The sequence below is a fragment of the Dunckerocampus dactyliophorus genome, chromosome 7, assembly GCF_027744805.1.
Source record: "Dunckerocampus dactyliophorus isolate RoL2022-P2 chromosome 7, RoL_Ddac_1.1, whole genome shotgun sequence".
Lineage (NCBI taxonomy): Eukaryota > Metazoa > Chordata > Actinopteri > Syngnathiformes > Syngnathidae > Dunckerocampus > Dunckerocampus dactyliophorus.
In genome coordinates, this window is record NC_072825.1 from 12291995 (window position 1) to 12311126 (window position 19132).

The following is a 19132-nucleotide window of genomic DNA, read 5'->3' on the forward strand; positions in this document are numbered from 1 at the left end:
GTTAATGACGTACCTTCTGCTGTCTGGTGGAAGAGCATTTCATCAGTCTGCCCGTCACTAAACAGCAATTCCTTGTTTACCGCGGTTAAAAGTGATGATAGTGATAAGTGAATTTCCACAAAGTAGGTGTCCTTATTTATAAATCAAATATTTTCGTAGTTAGAGCATACAAAATCTGTTTACAACCTTCTAAAGATGGTTTTTAACATTATTAGTGGCCTCTAGACATGAAATAACACCCCTGTAGTCACCGGTGGCGGAGCTACGTCGTGGCCACCCCTACGGCTGGGGGACAATTTTGACAAACGAAGCTTTGTGGTGCAGAACATTAGTTCAGCCTAACCACCGTTTCCGCTTGGACACATTTCACTGCAACACACAACTTTCCATGGGAGAGCAGACGAGAGCTGCCTATTTTGCGGAGGAGCTGTCAGTAAAACCACGTCTTGCATGAACCGCAGGTGGTAGGTAAGTTTTCCATGATTACTTTGGTGGCTTCCGGTCAAGTTTTCTCACTATATTGACTTTGACTTCAATTCCGAAGCGTGATTGAGCACATAAATCTGTTCTTATCTCTGTAGCAGCATGAGTGGGAGTGTAAACCAAGGAGTCTAGAGTAAAAACAGGGGTGCCGATCAGCACCCACTTCCGTATTATGCCCTACATGGGTTTGGCCGCCATGATGGTGAGCAGAATCCAGAAACCAGGCATTGAAAACATGTCCTCGGTACACTGCTCAGCTATTAATTACTCTAATAGAAGGTCCACAAGCAGTGGTGAAACTACAGGGTGGCCAGTGTTGGCCGTAGCCACCCCTGGTCCCCCTCTGGCCACCCACTGGCCATCTAGACAATTCAGGTATCAATTCAGGCCCCCCCAATGAATGGTTCCACCACTGGTAGTCACCTTTACACTCGTATTACCCAATGCAGTAGACGTAATAAGAGTAAATAGGTCATTTAACACAAAAGTAACATGTGTGTGTTGCAATAAATGTGTTCCAAACGTGTGGAGGACAGGAAGTGACGTCGGTGGTTCAGAGTTGAGTTATTATTATGATTATTATTAAGATTATCATGTTATTCTTACTGTGCCTGTTGAGATAATTCAAACCAGCAAAAAAAGCGGGTTGCTCAACAGACAACTCTGATGTTTGTATGTCTCACCAAACATTACAGCAACATGACTGACACCTAGTGACCCGTGTTGAATACTACATAGCATCACGATCTGAAAGTCTTATACTTGTATTTTAGTTCATTTAGCCATTTTTATGCTTGAAAATGCTTAATTTAGGCCAAAAACACATAAAATTTGCTTAAATATGCACTTTTTTTTTTTTTACTAATAGGCCGTATTCAACCACAAAACAGCATTATTTATCAATTTATATATTTTTGAAACGCTGTGACGCCACAAAATGTGACTGTAGATCACTGACATTCCTAGATGAAGAAAGATATATCATTTGGACCAATTGAATGAAATTGGATCACTTCTAGTGCTCTGCAGCACAGTGGTTGGGAATCCCAGGGGTTTAAAAAAAACCCTCGCGGTTCTGCTGGAGCAGCACAAATTTGGGTTTTCTCTGCAACATCGGCGTAACATGTCCTGTATCCGGTAGAGTCAGGCCTTCAAAATAAAAGCACGGCAGTAAAACAACATGGGTGCACCTCAGTAGCGGACGGGTGGTGCGGAAGGTAGTTGTGCTGGGGGAAATTCTCGACCAGAATTCCCCTCATTTTCAAATGCACAGGTATGATTCGGCACCGACAACAATCCAGGTATTGGTGGAGGGAGATATTGGGAAGGAATTTGATGATGAGAGCAGTTGTGGTAGAAAGTGAGATGCAGGAAGAGGTATCACAATGCAAAGACGTTCATTTTTTTCTTGTTTTGTCAGAATACAAAACATAGTTTGCCCTTTTCCAAAGTATGTACATTTTTTGTTGATCCTTTTCGTACCAGCGAAGCATTAGCAACACCACAGCCGACTTGAATATTGTTGAGCAGTTAAACGCACTGTCTTAAAGCTGAAAACAAAACGTTTGAAAATGCTGGAACAGGTGATTTAGTACACCATCATGTCAACATGGCCACAAAGGAAGGTGTGTTGCATCTTTGTCAAGGCGCTGTTCACGGTCACATGGAAGTGCGAGCCTATCCCGGGTGATTTTGGGTGAAAGATGCAAAGACAGCAATCCAGTGAACGTAATTAAAATACAGCGGTATCATCAGGAGATCCGTGAATCCTATTTGCATCGTCACACTGAGCACTGGCTGAGAAATAATCATTGGGGAGGCAGCCTAAATGAATACTCCAGCCGAGGCCGCCTCATTCTCTGTCATTAGGGCACATTACAAGGCCACAATATACATCATTAATCCAGGCACAAACAATTCATTAAAAGGCAGTTAAGGAGACAAGCTCATGTCACTTCTCCCTGTGGTTTTAATAGACTGCAAAACGGCAGAGGCCTTAGTCAAAACCGATCATTCCGCTATTAATTTTCAGTCCGTCATCCTGACTAATGGCTGCACTCGCTGTTGTGGAGTCAGTAGATGACCCTGTGTGTTCCCCCACATGACTCAACTTAAGGAGCCTGAGAATGGCAAAGAAATAACACCCATGTCCTCATAGGAAGACAAGCTAGATCATAATCAAAGGAGATGCACATCACACACATTGATTTTATTTCAAATCTGGTTCAAGTGAAGCACTCACTTTCATGCGAACAGAGGAACAATCTTCTCACACAACACAGCCATCAACTTGCAGCATGGGGAGGGAGGGCGCTTCAATGCATGCCCGACCAATGAGAAAAGAAATGAATGACAAATCCCGGAGGGGGTGGGGCTGGTTGTTGAAATACTGCACAGATATAATGCAATGGTCAAACTAACTATAAACTGTATATCAGGGGTTCTTAACGGGGACTGCAAGATAACATTTCAAACAAAAGAAATGGTTTGGATTCTTTTAAATTTCCAATAAACGCACTGAATGCATTTTTTTTAAACTCAAATTTAGATTAAATGCATCTTTTTCATCTTCAAATGAAATATTACTCAAGTTTTCCAGGGGTGCAGGTCATAGTAAAAGGTTGCGAATGGCTGCTACATGATGAGCAAAAGTTAGAGTTCACCAGTACAACAGTGTTGTTCAATATAAATAGAACAGAGTACCTTAACTCAACATGTCATAGTCAAGCTTTACGTATGATTAACATGTTCTGCGTTCTCGTGTTGAGATGATCTATTAAAAACCACTGCCTCGTAGCAACAGTGTGGTGCATACATTGTATGTCAAATACAACATAAAGAGATAGAGCAAATATGTTGGCTTACGTGAACTTGAGTTAAGATGAACTCTTAAGCCTTAACACTGGAAAATGATGCATGAAATTTAGAAGACCCAGCCCATGTAAGGATTTTCCACAAAACCTGTAATTGTAAAGAAATATTGCAAACAAATCCAAAACAGCCCAAGAACTGTAGGAAGTACAGCGGTGTGAAAAGGTGTTTGTCCCCTTCCTGGTTTCTTGTTTGCATGTTTGTCACACTTAAATGTTTCAGATCATCAAACAAATTTAAATATTAGTCAATGACAACGCAACTGAACACAAAATGCAGTTTTTAAATGAAACATTTTATTATTAAGGGAGAAAAAAAATCCAAACATACAACCCTGTTGACTCACCAGAAAGAAAGTAATTTGAGATCTATCAGTTTGGAAAAGGTTATAAAGTTATTTCTAAAGCTTTGGGACTCCAGCGAACCACAATGAGAGCCATTATCCACAAATGGTGAAAACCTGGAACAGTGGTGAACCTTCCCATCCAAAATGACCGCAAGAGCGCAGCGACGACTTATCCAAGAGGTCACAAAAGACCCCACAAGGACATCCAAAGAACTGCAGGCCTCACTTGCCTCAGTTAAGGTCAGTGTTCATGACTCCACTATAAGAAAGACACGGGGCAAAAACGGCCTGCATGGCAGAGTTCCAAGACGAAAACCACTGCTGAACAAAAAGAACATTAAGGCTCGCCTCAATTTTGCCAAAAAACATCTTGATGAACCCTAAGACCTTTGGGAAAATACTCTGTGGTCTGACAAGACAAAAGTTGAATTTTTTTGGAAGGTGTGAGTCCCATTACATCTGTCGTAAAAGTAACACCCCATTTCAGAAAAAGTAGAATATGGTGGTGGTAGTGTGATGGTCTGGCGCTATTTTGCTTCTTTGGGACCTGGAAGACTTGCTGTAATAAATGGAACCGTGAATTCTGAAGGAGAATGTCTGGCCGTCTGTTTGTGACCTCAAGCTGAAACAAACTTGGGTTCTGCAGCAGGACAAAGGATCCAAAACACACCAGCAAGTCCACCCTCTGAATGGCTGAAGAAAAACTAAATCAAGACTTTGAAGTAGCCTTGTCAAAGTCCTGACCGGAATCCTGAGATGCTGTGGCATGACCTTAAAAAGCCCGTTGATGCTCGAAAACCCTCCAATGGAGCTGAATTTCAATTCTGCAAAGATGAGTGGGCCAAAATTCCTCCACAGCACTGTAAGAGACTCATTGCAAGTTATCACAAACGCTTGAATGCAGTTGTTGCTGCTAATGGTGGCCTGACCTGAGACATTAACGTGTGACAAACATGCAAAAAAAAAAAATCAAGAAGGGGGCGGAGACTTTTTCCACACCACTGTATATGGAAGTCTTCTCCCTCAACATCAACTATCCATAAGGAGAACTGTGTGTTTTTGATGTTGTCATAATGCGATGGATAGGACTGCCTGCCAATAATATCATTAGTTGGGTCTTTGTCCTTTATAGTAACTCTTATCAAGCCCTGTATTCCCCCAAATTAAATAGCCTTTCAGCAGATAATAAAACACATATTTACATTCAAATAAAACCCTTGCAAAGAAATAGAAATAAATAGTTTACATAATAACTGACACTGCTACACATAGAATGTGGCATATAAAGTAGAAGGTCGTGACGAATAGGACCAGTATCTCCACATCACTTTGGTTGAGGGGCACATTTCTCTACAATGAAACAAAATACAGAGCACTATACTGTAATATAGTAAAGAATATAAGGCACAAATACATTGTACATTAGGGGAGATGACGCACTATGTGATATAAAAAGAGCAACTTCGTGTGTTGACTGTGTGGTATAAGGCCTTCCTTCACATTAACATTCAAAATTAAACGAATATATGACAAGCATGAAGACGGCGTGTACGACAACTTTAAAAGTCTAATGGTCAATCTGAGAAGGCACTGACCAAAGCTGTACCTGATCGTTGCTCATGAAACGTCCTGCTAATGCTTTCCCTGCAGTTTGTAACAAAGATTGATTTTCACGTTTGTCCCTACTTTTTTTTTTTTTTTTTTTTACCAAAGTGGCTATCTGCCAGTGAAGCATCATTTTATAAATAAGTCATATTTGTCAGCCCTGTGTTGCTGGCCTATTCATAAGTCGTGACTCCTATTTCAGGGAGATGCAATTGCATCACTGCAATAGCCCTGATTTTAATGTGCCCCAAAATAATAAATTAAGTCTCACATTTCAGATGCGAGTCTGTGGTTGTTTTTTTTTTTTTTTTCGTCCTGTTGCATTCCAGTTCAAAGAGGTTTCTCACCCAGTTAAACGGCCTTACCTAGGGACCACTAATAGAACATCCTGTGATCCAGAGGCATCTCTCCAACGTCTGCTGTGCCTCAGTTTGCTTCTTCTGCAGTAATAAGACCATGCTGGGGTCAGTGTGTGAAACTCCTCTTGATGGCTACACTGGGGAAGTGGCTTGAGAGCTCTTGGATGACCCGAGTGTCTATCTGGGAGCAGAAGGAAACATCCAGGAGGAGAAGCTGTGGACACGACTGGAGGAGTTTCTTCAATGAGGCAGCACTCACAAGCCTTGTACCTGCCCGATAGACATGCCACAACAGGGATGCAAGATTATATTATCCACATTATAGAGCAAATTAAAACTACACTATTCAGGAGAATGAACACAAATCTGAATGATAAACCAAATGACAAAAGTTTTTACGAGAAGTGTACAGATGTTGCCCGCACATTTGAGATTCAGCAGTCACGGCCCAGCAAATTTGCTGATTTTCCGTCTTTTTTTTTTTTTCCCTGAAAATTTTCTTCAGAAAACACATTTCATTCACCCAAAGTACACTGGAATCTCTCCAATAAAATGCCTCGTGGTTGCACAATTCAACTAATATTATTTGCAAAAATGACACCTCTGAAAGGAGCACAAAAGTCATGCCACCACCACGCACAGCGCCATGTGCGACATCAGCATAATTCCCAAGACCTCGGTTCAACAAACATCAAAAGATGAACTTTGCGCATGCTTTGCTTTTTGAATCTTTTTTTCCAGCACATCTTCCAAAATAAGGAAGCATCTCAACAAGGTCTGTTCAGAGAAAAGCAGCATGGAAAGAGAAAAACTTGTGTGAAGTAGGCAGACTCACATTCAAAGCAATGCGACTTTGGCATGACAACACACGTTGGTATTTGTTAAGCAAGTTAAACTACAGTGCTTTTTTTATAATTTAACTAATGACAGTGGTTAACTTCATTTTAAGCTTGTGTTGAAAGGTGAGTTCATGAGGTGAATCTGTGACAGCTGTCAGTTGGGATATTGCAGCCCATCCATCCCTTTTCTATACTGTGTGTTCATTAGGGTTGCGGGTAAGTTGGAGCTTATCCCTGCCAACTTCGGGCGAGAGGCGGGCTACACTCTGTACTGGTCACCAGTGCATCACAGTGCACATTTGGACAGCCATTCACACTCACATTTACAAATATGGACATTTAGAGTTTCCAATTAGCCTAATAATGCCTGTTTTTGGGATTAAGGAAACGATGCAAGCAACATGCAAACCAAGCAGCGATGTTCATACTCTGATCTCCTGACCATGAAGCACACCACTGCTCAACTGTGCTGGTATCGCAGCACATTAAGTATTTAATCAATGAAAAACTGTTGTCACCCATGCCAGGTATGTTGCTTACGTAATCTGTAAGGAAACAGCTTACCCAGTATGTCAACATGCTGTAGCAAGGGGCAGCTGGTGGCCAACTCCTCTATGTCTGAGTCACAGACTGTGCGATTGGCAGTCAGGAAGAGTTTGCGTAGGCGTGGCAGGCTGCGAGCAAGTTGCTGGAAACATCCAGTGCTGCTCTGCAGTGTGGGACACCAGCCCAGGTCCAGCTCTTCTAACATTCTGAGTTGCCACAGACCAAACAAAAATGTGCTGTGTAGTTGGCGTGACTCCAAACATCGCTCACATCAAGCAAAGACTAACCAACATCAAGTAAGCTCGTCTTGTAGTGGTCATAGCTGCTTTTGACTTACCTGCAGCCAGAGACAAGCTCATTGAGGCCTCGATCTGTCAGGTTTCTGCATCGCCAAAGGTCCAGCGAACAGAGTGAGCGGCACCGAGCAGCCAGCATGCTTGCTAAAACATCATAATCTTCGATCTGCAGATAATTGAAACAAGGGTTTGTTACATCACCTGCATGTGCAGCTCAAGAGGAACTACAGACTTAAAACTTAATGCTTGATCTGCTCCCCTTTGGCAAATGTCTCAGACTGTCTTAAAATCCCCAAAGCAGCAACGAGTGGATATACCTGTACAGTATCTATGTTAAGGTGTTCTACATCAAAGGGCAAATGACATTTGTGTGTCTTTGCATGTTACTGAGAGGCAAAAGGTACCAGCAGAGAATATTTGCTCTCAGGCTGTGATACAAGATGCACAATTTTTACTAAGCTCATTATACAGTATGATGCTATATGGTCTGGTCTGGTCAAAAATGTATTCATCCATCTTCGTCCCCTTGCCCGGGCTGAAGAGGACAGGGGCAGCAGCCTAAGCAGGCTAAGGCGGTCTAGACTTCGCTCTCCCCAGCCACAGGTCTAGCTCTTCCAGGGAACTCCAACACATCTTTCCTGGGGCCTCGTCCTGCACAGAACACCTGACCAGGGAAACATCCTAACCAGATGCTAGAGCCACCTCAGTTGGCTTTTCCCGAAATGGGGGAGCTGTGGCTCTACTATTGAAGCTCAGGGAGTTATCTCCTGCGTTTTTATGGAATTTTATGTAATTATTTTAGAATGATTTTATGTTTTATGGTGTGATTTTCCTTTTCTTTTTTGTAAAGCACTGTAAAGCAAGTTTACTAATATTCTGTTTTAATCCAAAAGCATTAAAAATCTCAGAGCAGGAAGAAGTCACAGCAGGGACACTTTCACACACTCCATACAAGGACCACAAAATTGGCAGTACTCTGAAAAGCTTTTATGTACATAGGCATAAACAACATAACACGTGCCTTTTCGGGCTGTGACGGCCTGGGCCCCAGCTCTAGCAATCCCGGCCACCTGGCGGTCACCATTGAGCCCTGAGGGTGGACCTCAGTGACCCATGTCAGAGTGAGGGAAAATGATTATCCTTGATCTTTTTCTTCAAAAAAGGCCTTCCAAATTGTATCATCAAAACAGTGAAAAACACATGCACTAGCATTTAGTTGTTAAGTAGTAGTAGTAAGCAGCTCAGAATGAATAATTTACCTAGATTACATTTGACAATAAAAACAAAAGGTCCACAAAGAGGATACAAACACTAACAGGATTTAATCATTTTGAAGGCTTTGGGCTAAAAATGGTCCACAGTGCAGACTACCTTCAGTGCGTGCAGAAAGAAAATGGCACAGCAATGATAACAACAAGAACTGGACGTCCCTTAAAACTGATTCAAACTGGTCAGGGAAGCTGCCAAAAAGTAGCATCCTTAAATGAACTGCAAGAATGTCTGGCAAATGTGCACTGCTGTGCACTGCATGTGATAAAACACATTTTTGGATTACTCCCGTCCGCATTGTGATATCATCGGGCAAGATGGGAGGGTGTGTGTGGGGGGGCTGAATAAATTCAGTGTTCTGATTTCATTAAACCGAGGGTGAACTTGTCAGACATCATTTCAAAAAGTATTTTGGCACACAACAACCCTGCACAGCACAACTACACCGTACCCACATTGAAGCATGGTGGGGGCAGCATAACGGAGCTGTTTTTCCTTGTCTGGCACCGACTGGGATGCTAGTCTAGGTGGGAGAGCTTGTGAACAGATCCAAAGACCACACTTAACTTATAGGTGTCAGCTATAACACTGAACCTGATGATTCATTTTCCCAATTTGCAAATCAACAGGACACAAAAAATAATTGTCCTCTAAAAAATAAAAACAATTTCATTGGACAGTGGCAACTGGTCTACTCATCCAACCACTAACCGAGCACATCAAGCATTTTATAAGATCTTGTATTTTTGGAAGAGCTGCTTCCCGTCACCATGCATCTGTATAGTATAAGTAGATTCTCACCCTCACACAGCTCCCGAGGTTGAGGTGTTTCAACTCAATGCAGAAAGTCAGGATGCTAAGAATAGCTGTTTGCTGCAGAATACAAAGACAAAGACAAGCTGTACTAGTTATTCAAGTTACAGTTTTATATAAAAATAAAAATATAGAATATACGCAAAAACTGTACACGTAATATAGTTTTGTCGTGGTTGTACTTGGAGAACCCCTCCAGACATATTTTTGAAATATGATTCCATCACTTCTGATAAACTATAAATAAATAAATAAAGCCATAAATAAAGCTCACAGGTGCTCATCCTAAAGTGTAAAAAAGAAAAACACTACACATTAGAAGATAAATATGTGTGCCCAGACACGAAAATATATTTGTGAGCATGGTGGGATGTTAAAAATGACGGTACGGCAATAACAGTAGGAAGTAATCATGAAAAAAACAGTAAATGTCATTTAAAACCAAAAGCCTGACGATAAAGCAAAGGAAAAAAAGGTCGAGTGATGTCAGTTAGTAGCACATGTTCTTCAGCACTGAAAATGTTAGAATACGTACACATGCTTAACTCCGTCTTTGGCATCTTTAATTAATGAGCGAGCTATCTATTGATTGACAGCCTCACACTGCCTCCTTTTTTTGCCCTTGAAGACTTTATAAAAAAGCAAGCAAAACAAACAAGGAATGGCTTGGTTGAATCATTCCTAGAGCTATTCCTCTATAAACTAAAGGCCGTGAGCTGGGCCACCTGCTAAAACTGGAACATATGAATAACTGGATAACATATACAGTGACGTCTAAGTGCAGACATGAGGTTATAGGTACAATTTCCATATGAGGTAATTAGGCAACATCCACGTTGGAATCCAAAACAACTCAGGCACTGATATAAAGTATTTGTGCAGGTGAAAAGTCACCTGGATTGTGTTAGCTCCACCTACCTCGATCTTGGTACGGTAAAGCACCAGCCGGCGGAGGCGCGTAAGTTTTGAAATGTGTGTGAAGGCCTGCGGATTGAGGCGATCGCAGGAGGCCAGATTAATCTCCTGTAGCCCTGGACAAGTCTGGGAGATGACCTCCAAACAGGCCTCAGTCAGGAAGTGGCAGCAAGACAGTTCCAGGGACATCAGGCTCAGCCCACAGACCTTCATGAAACTGAGGACAAAGGATGAATAAGGACGGAGTAAACAGGACAGGCATGTTTGCCAATCTGCGTTTTCACAAATGAAAAGTACCATCTCACTTTGACTATAGCTGTACTTCTTTCAGAACTTTCTAATTCTTCAAGGCCATTTCTTTTCTCTAGAACTTGTGGCCGGATGACAGTCTGACCTGCTGAAGCTATTCAGGGTGAGAGCTCCCCGGTTGCCCGTCCAGGAAAGGTTGAGCCTCTGGAGGCGTGTGCAGCGGCTCTGCAGGTGTCCCAAGGAGGTGTCACTCAGCCTAGCCCAGTAGGGCTGCAGACTCAGCTGGGTGTACTGGAGCGGGTCACAACAGTGCTGGTGCAGCAGCTTACAGCTCTGGGCCAGACGGCAGAGGTCTGGCAAGGTCAGGTGGCTCAGTATCAACTGAATGAGCTACACAGTAGATGGAGCATAGGGAGAACACAAGAGATGACAAAGAAAGTTGAAGTGGGTGGCAACATATCAGAAATATCAAACAAGTTGCATCAACAACTAAGGGCAGAGGGGACAATGCCGCAGCAGATGGTGCTATTTTTATTTCTTTCTATTATGGATTTTATATTTAACACAGAGCACGGTTGCATTGAAAAACTGTGTTTCAATAAACGAGTTATTACACTGGAGTAATTCGCTTAGTGTCTGTCTGACTTCCTGCTCACTGGTCCTGGAGTTTGTCATCGTTTTCTTTTTAATTACATTAGTTACGCTTGAGCCCTATGAATTCTGCCCGGCAACAATAGGCACGCATGTTACATGACCAGGAAGAAAACCCAAGCATTTATGCCATTATATGGTTTTAGAATGGATAATATATGGTGTGTGCAATTCATCAAATTTATGATATTTTTATTTTCAGTCAGTGACTGTACTGCAGTTGTCTTATATGGTTGGCGCCCCACCTATTAAAAAAAACAAAACCCACTCAAATCTGGAATAAAAATGAAAAATAATATTATTAAAATTCCTCTCAAATTCATATTTTTTCTAAACAATAGAAAATAGAACAAGTAATAATACATCTGGCAGAGATGTAATAAGAATATAGACATTTTAATATAGAGTAATTTTATATTTTATTTTTTAATTTTAATATAGAGAAACAAAACCCTAAAATCAGCTCATACGATGAGCTGATGCATACTGGAGGTACAAAAGTACAAAAGCCAAAAAATGTAGTTTTGTTTCACTTTTACTGTGGCCGATGTGTCCTAAAAAGTCTATTTTCAATTAGTAGGCTAATGTAATGTGGACATGTAGCCCCCAAATGCACGTTTGTTTCTTAAATAAATTAAATTGAAATAAGATAACATTTAAATGTGAATCAATGCCTGACGCTTCAATAAGTCCGTGTTCCGTCTTGTTGCTAAGTCCCAAAAGTGGAAAAGAATGAACAGTACTTTGAAATCATCAGATGGCAGTGGCACCTAATCAGCATTTGATTGGCTCACTTGTCTTATTGCTTTTGCCAGGTTTTAGTTTTAGACAAATTCCAAGTACTTTGCAGGGAGCTCTTGCCATGTAAAGAAAGCCGAGCCTGGTGCTTTTTGGTTACTTACAACATGAGAGCTGTTCATCTTCATCTTCTTCTCTGGGAGAAAACTGAAAACTTTTGAAATAGCCAAATCATAGCCAGGAATTTAAATATCATTTTGAAATATGAAGTATCTATTTGTGCTCAACAGCCATCCATTTTCTACTGAATATCCTGGTTCCAGGGATCTGGAGACTATCCCAGCTAACTTTGGGTGAAAGGCGGGATACACCCTGGACTGGTCACCAGTCAGTCACACAGTACACACAGTGGGGGAAATTATTATTTGATCCTTTGCTGATTTTGTAAGTGATCTCACCTTGTGCGGTAAGGTTGATTCTAAGAAAGGGATCTGAAACTTGAGTTGCCAAGCGACAGCCTTGAAACCTTCAGGAATTTGGCGAGTATCTGTAAAGAGCAATCGACCAAAATCCGACCAAAATCAGATATGCACAACACTACAGACCAAGTACAACAAATGTCTGACCTCTGTGCTTGCAAGCAAGGATTTCTCCACCAAGTCATGTTTTGTTCCAGGATCAAATACATATTTCACTCAGTCAAATACAAAATCATTTATAACTTTTATTTATTTTCTTAAAACATTCTCTCTCTCTCACTGTTGAAATAAACCTACCATAAAAGTGTACTGTTCTTGTCTTTTCCAAAGGGGTACCTTACAAAATCAGCATGGGATCAAATATTTTTCACGTCATCACTGAGTGGGTACTGAACACAATGCCTATCAAAAACCATGTCAACCATTAAACTATCAGTGACTCTATATTAAACATGAATTGCAATTCCTGAGTTAATCATTTACCTCATAGGGCAGTTTGTCAAAGTAGCCGTTGCCCGTCCTGTTGTTTGAACATTGCCTGAAGGGACCTCCCACATCGGACAGGTCTTCTTCGCTGTCACTGAGGTCAGTGATGTCGATGACGGGCATCTTGTAGAGTGCCAGCATGGGCCTCTCCTTCACTCCACGTAGGATGACAGCGTCCAGCTCGGTATAGTAATCCAACAGGGAGCTATTGACCTCCAGGCGCAGCAGGTTGGTAGGGAAATTGATGTGCTTGATGTTAGGTGAAAATTGGCGTGCCTGGGGTGTCAGTACCTTGACAGGCTCCCCCGACCACAACACCTCCCACCTGAGTTAGAGAAAGTGGACGCAATGTTACACTAAGTAGCCAATCTACCATTCATCCACTTGGTTGTGCCAGTAATTACCAGTACAGTGGAACCTCGGTTAGCGTCCACCCCGGTAAGAGTGTTTTTCGGTCACTTAAGCCACAATTTTGCTTCGGTTTGCATGCAATCTCCAGCAGCTAGCTAAACAACATGGCAAGGGGAAATGGAAGTTGCGTCGCCCGTCTATGATGTCATCAGCGGTTGCCTCTCAAAAATGTTACCACAAAAAAATGTTTTTATAGTTGCAAATGCATAAAACAATTCTAAATGCATATAAATGACAAATGAAAGGCATGAATGAACATTTAAGGTTACTTTTACCATCAACCACCACCACCTTCCTGTTTTCTGTCACATCAACCACTTGGACTTAAATTGTCTCTTATGGGGGAAAATGTATTCAGTTAACGTCCGTTTCGATTAGAGTCGGACCTTATGGAACGAATTAATGACACTAACCAAGGTCGCACTGTATTTAAAAGTTGAGTGGTGCGTTCAAGAAACTTCCACCTTTAAAAACATCCTCATAGTATTTGATTTGTTTTAATCATACAACCCCGGAGTGTGACACCGTTACTTATTTGGCCTCAAAAATCTGTACCATGTGTTGTCATCTTACATTTTTCCATCAAAGCTGCAGTTTCAACAGTTCCATGCCTCATGTGCAGACTCATCCAATGATGTGCACACTAGAAAAAGAATGTGATGGATGACACTATACCTCATGACACATTGTTAGTTTAGCTTCAACAAAAGGATGGAATACTAATACAAGTTGATTGATGGGACTATCAACCCTGATAGCTTCTATTATATCTGTGCGACACGTAAAGGTCCAGGAACTGCTGATTATGATGCAGCAATTGAAATCTTGCCGTCTCACTGCTTAATAGATTCATACCTTATTAAAAGACAACAGAAGATAACACGCACACATTTAGCATGACTTAAGCCTAGTGTGATCAATCAATTTAACTAATTTGTACTAGTTTTCCCATAAAATGCCATCAGTATCTCGGCAAGATGACGTCAGTTTAGAGGGCTTAACGGTGCGAGCGTTTTCCTCGTATTTGCAAATAAATAAAGATGTGAGAAAATTGTAAAATGTGTTTACTCTAGATTGACTTTTACTTGTCTAATAAAGAAGATGCTAAAGGATATCAAAGTGGTTCACCGCGTACTTCCAGTTTTCTATATGCGGCCCTCCGTGGAAAAAGTTTGCATGCCCCTGAACTATTACTTCCTCATCTTTCGAAATACCCAATTCTCACGAGGTGAATATTTCATACTCATTTAATTTCAGAAAAATACCACAGTCCCAAAATGCAATTACTTTAAAGGTAAAGCCTATCGTATGTTTAAAAGGCTATATTTAGCATCTGCTGAAAGTTTTAAATTAAATTAGATTGGATGCATATACCAAAACTTAACATTCACCTATAGCAGCTTTCTTTTTTCCATTCCACACCTTGATTTGTATTTCACAGTCTATTATAAAACTGTTTTTTCTACATTGTGATGCGTGATGTTACATATTCCAGAAAATGAGCAGTAAGTGGACATATTTTTAAATCGTCATATATCTTTTTTTTTTTTTTTTTTAGGTATTTACTAAAAATATTTGGATATGGTTTACAGGCTATATCGTCCACCTGTAAACGTAAAACACTACTAGCTAGCTAGAAGCATTGATTTCACTTCTTTGGGGCAAAAACAATCATGTCATGAGTTCCTGCAAGCATAACATATGTGCAACGCTATTTAAAAATGCCTCTTGTACAATGATAACAAAAAAGTATAGTGTCTGATGAGTGTCTAGGAGTTTTCCCAAATCGGATGGTTGTGTTTACCTGACATCCGTTGGTGGATTCTGGGAAAAGGGGTTATGTGAGCAGGCCAGAATCTGGACAATGGCCCCAGGGTAATACGTCTCAAGCACCTCCACAGCTGTAGGGTAAACTGGCTCCTCAAAGCCCAGCTCGATATAATCCTGGCTGTAAAAGCCTTTAGGGGTGCGCCGTAAACGTGGCGGAGCGCTTGCACACTGTTCCCACCATGTTCCATAAGCCCTGAACACAGCAGTCTGTGTAAAGTCCCCGGAGCTGGGATAGACATTGGGTACACCAGCCAGGTTCCACATAGTGTATGACATGCTGTTTTCGCTGCCATAATGAGAGCTGAAGTCCAAAACCTCCTTCGCATACTGCTCCACCTCCACGCTGACTGGCAGTATCGCCCGTTGACCAGACTCCACGGCTCGTCGACTGGTCAGCGCTTCACCACGAGTCCCGCTCCTGGAGCGTCGCCGCAGACAGATATAGTAAAACATGCTCAACAGAGTGAACATAGGGAACTCTGGGCTTGTCGGCGGCAGAGGGGGAAGAATGGAGGAGGAAGGAGGAAGAGCCTCCACCTACTGGAAGCACACTGGCTCAAGGGCTGGGATGTAAAAAGTGCAGGTTAGAGGCCTGGCTGCATGCATGACCTGTAGGGTTAGAGACAAACATATAGAAGAGTGAGAGCTGCCATCATACACACGTCATCACAGTCCTGCTTTGGCTTGAACTACGCAAATCTAAATAATGTGACTATTATTTTAAAAAGCATCTGAATTCAATACCACAAGGGTCCAGTGTTTCCCCTTCCAATGTATTAGGGGTGTGCCCTTTTCAAGTATTTCTATTGATTTTTTTTTGTATGTAAAACTGATGGTTATCATACAGGCTCCTGAGACCCAGCAATGCATTTTTGTACTCAGTATGGGAGCGTTTCACAGCCTTATTTGAAATCCGAAAGACAAGCATAAGAGAACCTGCTGTACATGACAAGGACATCCTGAGCTTTCCAGTGACATGTGATGTGTAAAACGACGAAGCATTCCAAAGAAATGAATGGGTGTAACCAAGAAGACAAAACAACGATCAATCATTTGTAATGACTGAAAAGGTGTGGCATTAAATTTACAAACTTCCAAAATTAATAATAGCGACAGTTTACAACGCGTTTTTTCATGTCTAATGTTAATACAAAAATTAAAAGCAAGCAGAGTGATAAATACGTTTTGCTCCGCTCATCCGAACAAAGTTACCATAGAGAGACAATGCATTGAGTTGTTAGCATGTGCGCATGATAATCAGCACGTCATATTGCCTCAACACTTGTAGTAATGGCAGCTTTTTTTTTAGCTCAGGCGATGAAGACTGCATCACTGACTATTGCTGTAGCTTCCGCAGACCGTGACACTTCCTATATACAGGTAGTAGTCGTTTTACAAGTTATATAGCCTTCACCAATCAAGCACCCAAAGTGAAAGTGCTTAAAATTGCATAAAACAGAACTGCAGCTTGGTATTATTTTTAGCACACATACACTATGTGTACAGATCGTAAATGTATAATACTTATCATGTAGAGACCATGACCAGTTTTAGAGGCTAGCGGTTTCCCGTTTGAGGTGCTCTTGGTGAAGTTGTGTTAGCTGATGTTAGCATGCGTTAGCTGGCTAGCTTGCAGACTCTTGTTAGCTCGCCTTTCTAAACATCCATTGTTAGCCACCACAGCAAAACAAGCAGACAGGACGTCACACAAGTGTAAATGACTCCGGATTTGGAAGGATGTAACATTATTCAAGTAACATGACTAACTAGAAATACTTCCACGACAGAGCCCATACGTTACCTTGTGATGCCTTCCATAACATGGGACACTGTATACACACCAAGTCGACATTATATCCAAATCCTATACATCTATACATTGGAAATGGTGTGTAGCTAAATAGTTTTACATAAATACATATTTGATAAGTCGAGTTCAAAACAAAAACCACTGATTAAACATATCATTTAAAGAAATATGGAAGATTTTGCGAAGTATCAAAATGACTTTTCCACAATTGCGACTGCACGACATTTTCGTAAGGACTGTAATACGATGTAATTTGTATTTATATTTGTATAAATAATCGAATAACACCCATTCCGTTTAAAGCTGAATGCTACAGGGTAGCTATGAGAGCAGCAATATTTCCGCATAACAAATGATCAACTTCCGGTTAGCGAGGAAAATGGGTTCTGGGAGTTGTAGTTTATATTGATATTTACGAAGGTAGACTGTGGTGATGTAAATTCCGGCTCTGTTTATAGAACTGGTTCTTTCGGATGGGCTCACTAAAAGGAGCCAGCTCTCTCTCCTCAGCTTTTTTTTTGTCTTAATTTATTACCAAATTATGTGTATTGTGTAAAATGAATTATGAATGTAAAAAAATACATGATATCAAATGTTACTATTGAAATTGATTCATTTAAATCCTCGAACAGCTACCAAAATATATTATAGTAATATATTATAAAATACAACAGGAAAGGCCCTTCTCAATAGACAAGGTCAAATCTCTGCATGGAAATGTCTCTCAGAGTCTATTCAGTGTTATAATTACATCCGGACTTGCCTCCAGCCTCCACCCTTTATCTTGCAGGACTGCTTGTTTAACTTATCACACAACATTCTTCCATCACATGTTCTGACACAATGACAGCTAAGTGACCGAGCCCGAATGAGGCTTGGGCCACACTTTGGACTCGCCCGGTCTAGCATGAATATTGTTTAGATGCCATGTACATGTACAGTAACTGTGTTTTGTAGGGCTCTGTCCCACACTGCCGTTTAACAATTCCATCTGCCTCCTTCTAAACATTTGTGTCAGATGGTGTCATACGGCGGCAAATTCACATTTTTTTGGCCATGGACAATACCGTGAATAGAACATCATGAGTCCAAATGCGTCGAAGAAACATCAGCTTAAGTATGAATGACGTCTCCATTCAGCTCAGCTTATGGCACATCGAATGCCTGAGAAAGCTCTGCTTAAGTACAACTATGAGTAATGAACGAAACGGCTGAAAAATGTCTGAATTCCGTCTATCAACATCTAGTTTGCGTCTTATAAAAGGCCAAGATTCGCCCATCACCTCATCATAGCAGCTGTAGCACCTGGATGGTCCACTTGTCTTGTTTTGATCACTATTATCTTGGAATACTATTATTTTGGAGCATTATCACACTTCCCATCAGCGACTTTCTGCCCCGCAATAGAGGGCGTGTGAAAACGAGTGGGTTGTCCAAATGAAATATGTTACGATATAACATGCCATGGCTGTGGAAATCAAAATGTTGTCGCTATAGTGAGTTCAGTGCCTGGAAGAGGAAGAGCTGTCCGCCTGCCCACCAACCATAAAAGTCTAAAAAGTGGTAAGATGCCAGAGTAACATATGAGAACCACCAATCACCGTCCAGAGATGGCCGTCAGAAACTGTAAAGTCCAACATTTGGAAAGGCTAGCGCCGTCTGTCAAAGTCAAGGTAGCAGTAAAGTAAGTGCATCAGTACATTGTCTCTACAGGTATACTCACTCATTATCAAATTATGTTTCTGTCAACTATTATCCCTTTTATCACTTATTTTCTATTTATGATTATCATTAAGTCCGCTATATAACTTCTTTACAGTAGATATAAGCTTTGACTGCCACTGGACCACATTGTTATATTGCCTTATCACTTTCCTAAGGACATTTACAATCGGCAAAGAGTACATTGGCAATACAGGAGGTGAACAAATGTATTGCAACTGATGTGAAACGGATGAAAGGTAGGATTAAATAAGCTTTGCATCTTCCTACTCTTTTTTGGACATGTGGAACTGTGAATTGTACTGTGTGATCTACTCCAGTGTAACTCGCGTGCATGTTCAAAATGAATAAAACCATTACCGTTACCATTACCACAAATCATGCTGTTTTGTGGTTGAATACGGCCTATTATTA

At 41.1% G+C, this 19132-nt stretch overlaps 1 protein-coding gene across 2 annotated transcripts; it reads right to left on the reverse strand.

Moving 5' to 3' along the window:
- Positions 1 to 1576: 1576 nt before the first annotated feature.
- fbxl4 (F-box and leucine-rich repeat protein 4) lies at positions 1577 to 17352 on the reverse strand. 2 transcript variants are annotated; one of them, XM_054782652.1, is made up of 9 exons: positions 16988 to 17352; positions 15161 to 15795; positions 12943 to 13270; positions 10737 to 10981; positions 10346 to 10559; positions 9416 to 9487; positions 7387 to 7511; positions 7068 to 7255; positions 1577 to 5934 (listed from the first exon to the last, which is right to left on the reverse strand). In XM_054782652.1, exons 2-9 carry the CDS (start codon positions 15655 to 15657, stop codon positions 5771 to 5773), a joined length of 1833 nt encoding a protein of 610 aa, XP_054638627.1. In that variant the 5' UTR covers positions 15658 to 15795; positions 16988 to 17352; the 3' UTR covers positions 1577 to 5770. The 2 variants fall into 2 exon arrangements, with proteins under 2 accessions (XP_054638627.1, XP_054638628.1); XM_054782653.1 differs by lacking the exon at positions 7068 to 7255.
- Positions 17353 to 19132: the final 1780 nt, after the last annotated feature.

Excerpts from the sequence above, each read along its gene's own strand:
- fbxl4 (XM_054782652.1), bottom strand. The coding sequence starts at position 15,657 with ATGTTCACTCTGTTGAGCATGTTTTACTATATCTGTCTGCGGCGACGC. Across the intron at positions 9,488-10,345 it reads TTTACCGTACCAAGATCGAG|CAAACAGCTATTCTTAGCAT; the intron begins GTAGGTGGAGCT and ends TGTATTCTGCAG. Across the intron at positions 7,512-9,415 it reads ACCTCGGGAGCTGTGTGAGG|ATCGAAGATTATGATGTTTT; the intron begins GTGAGAATCTAC and ends AATTATCTGCAG.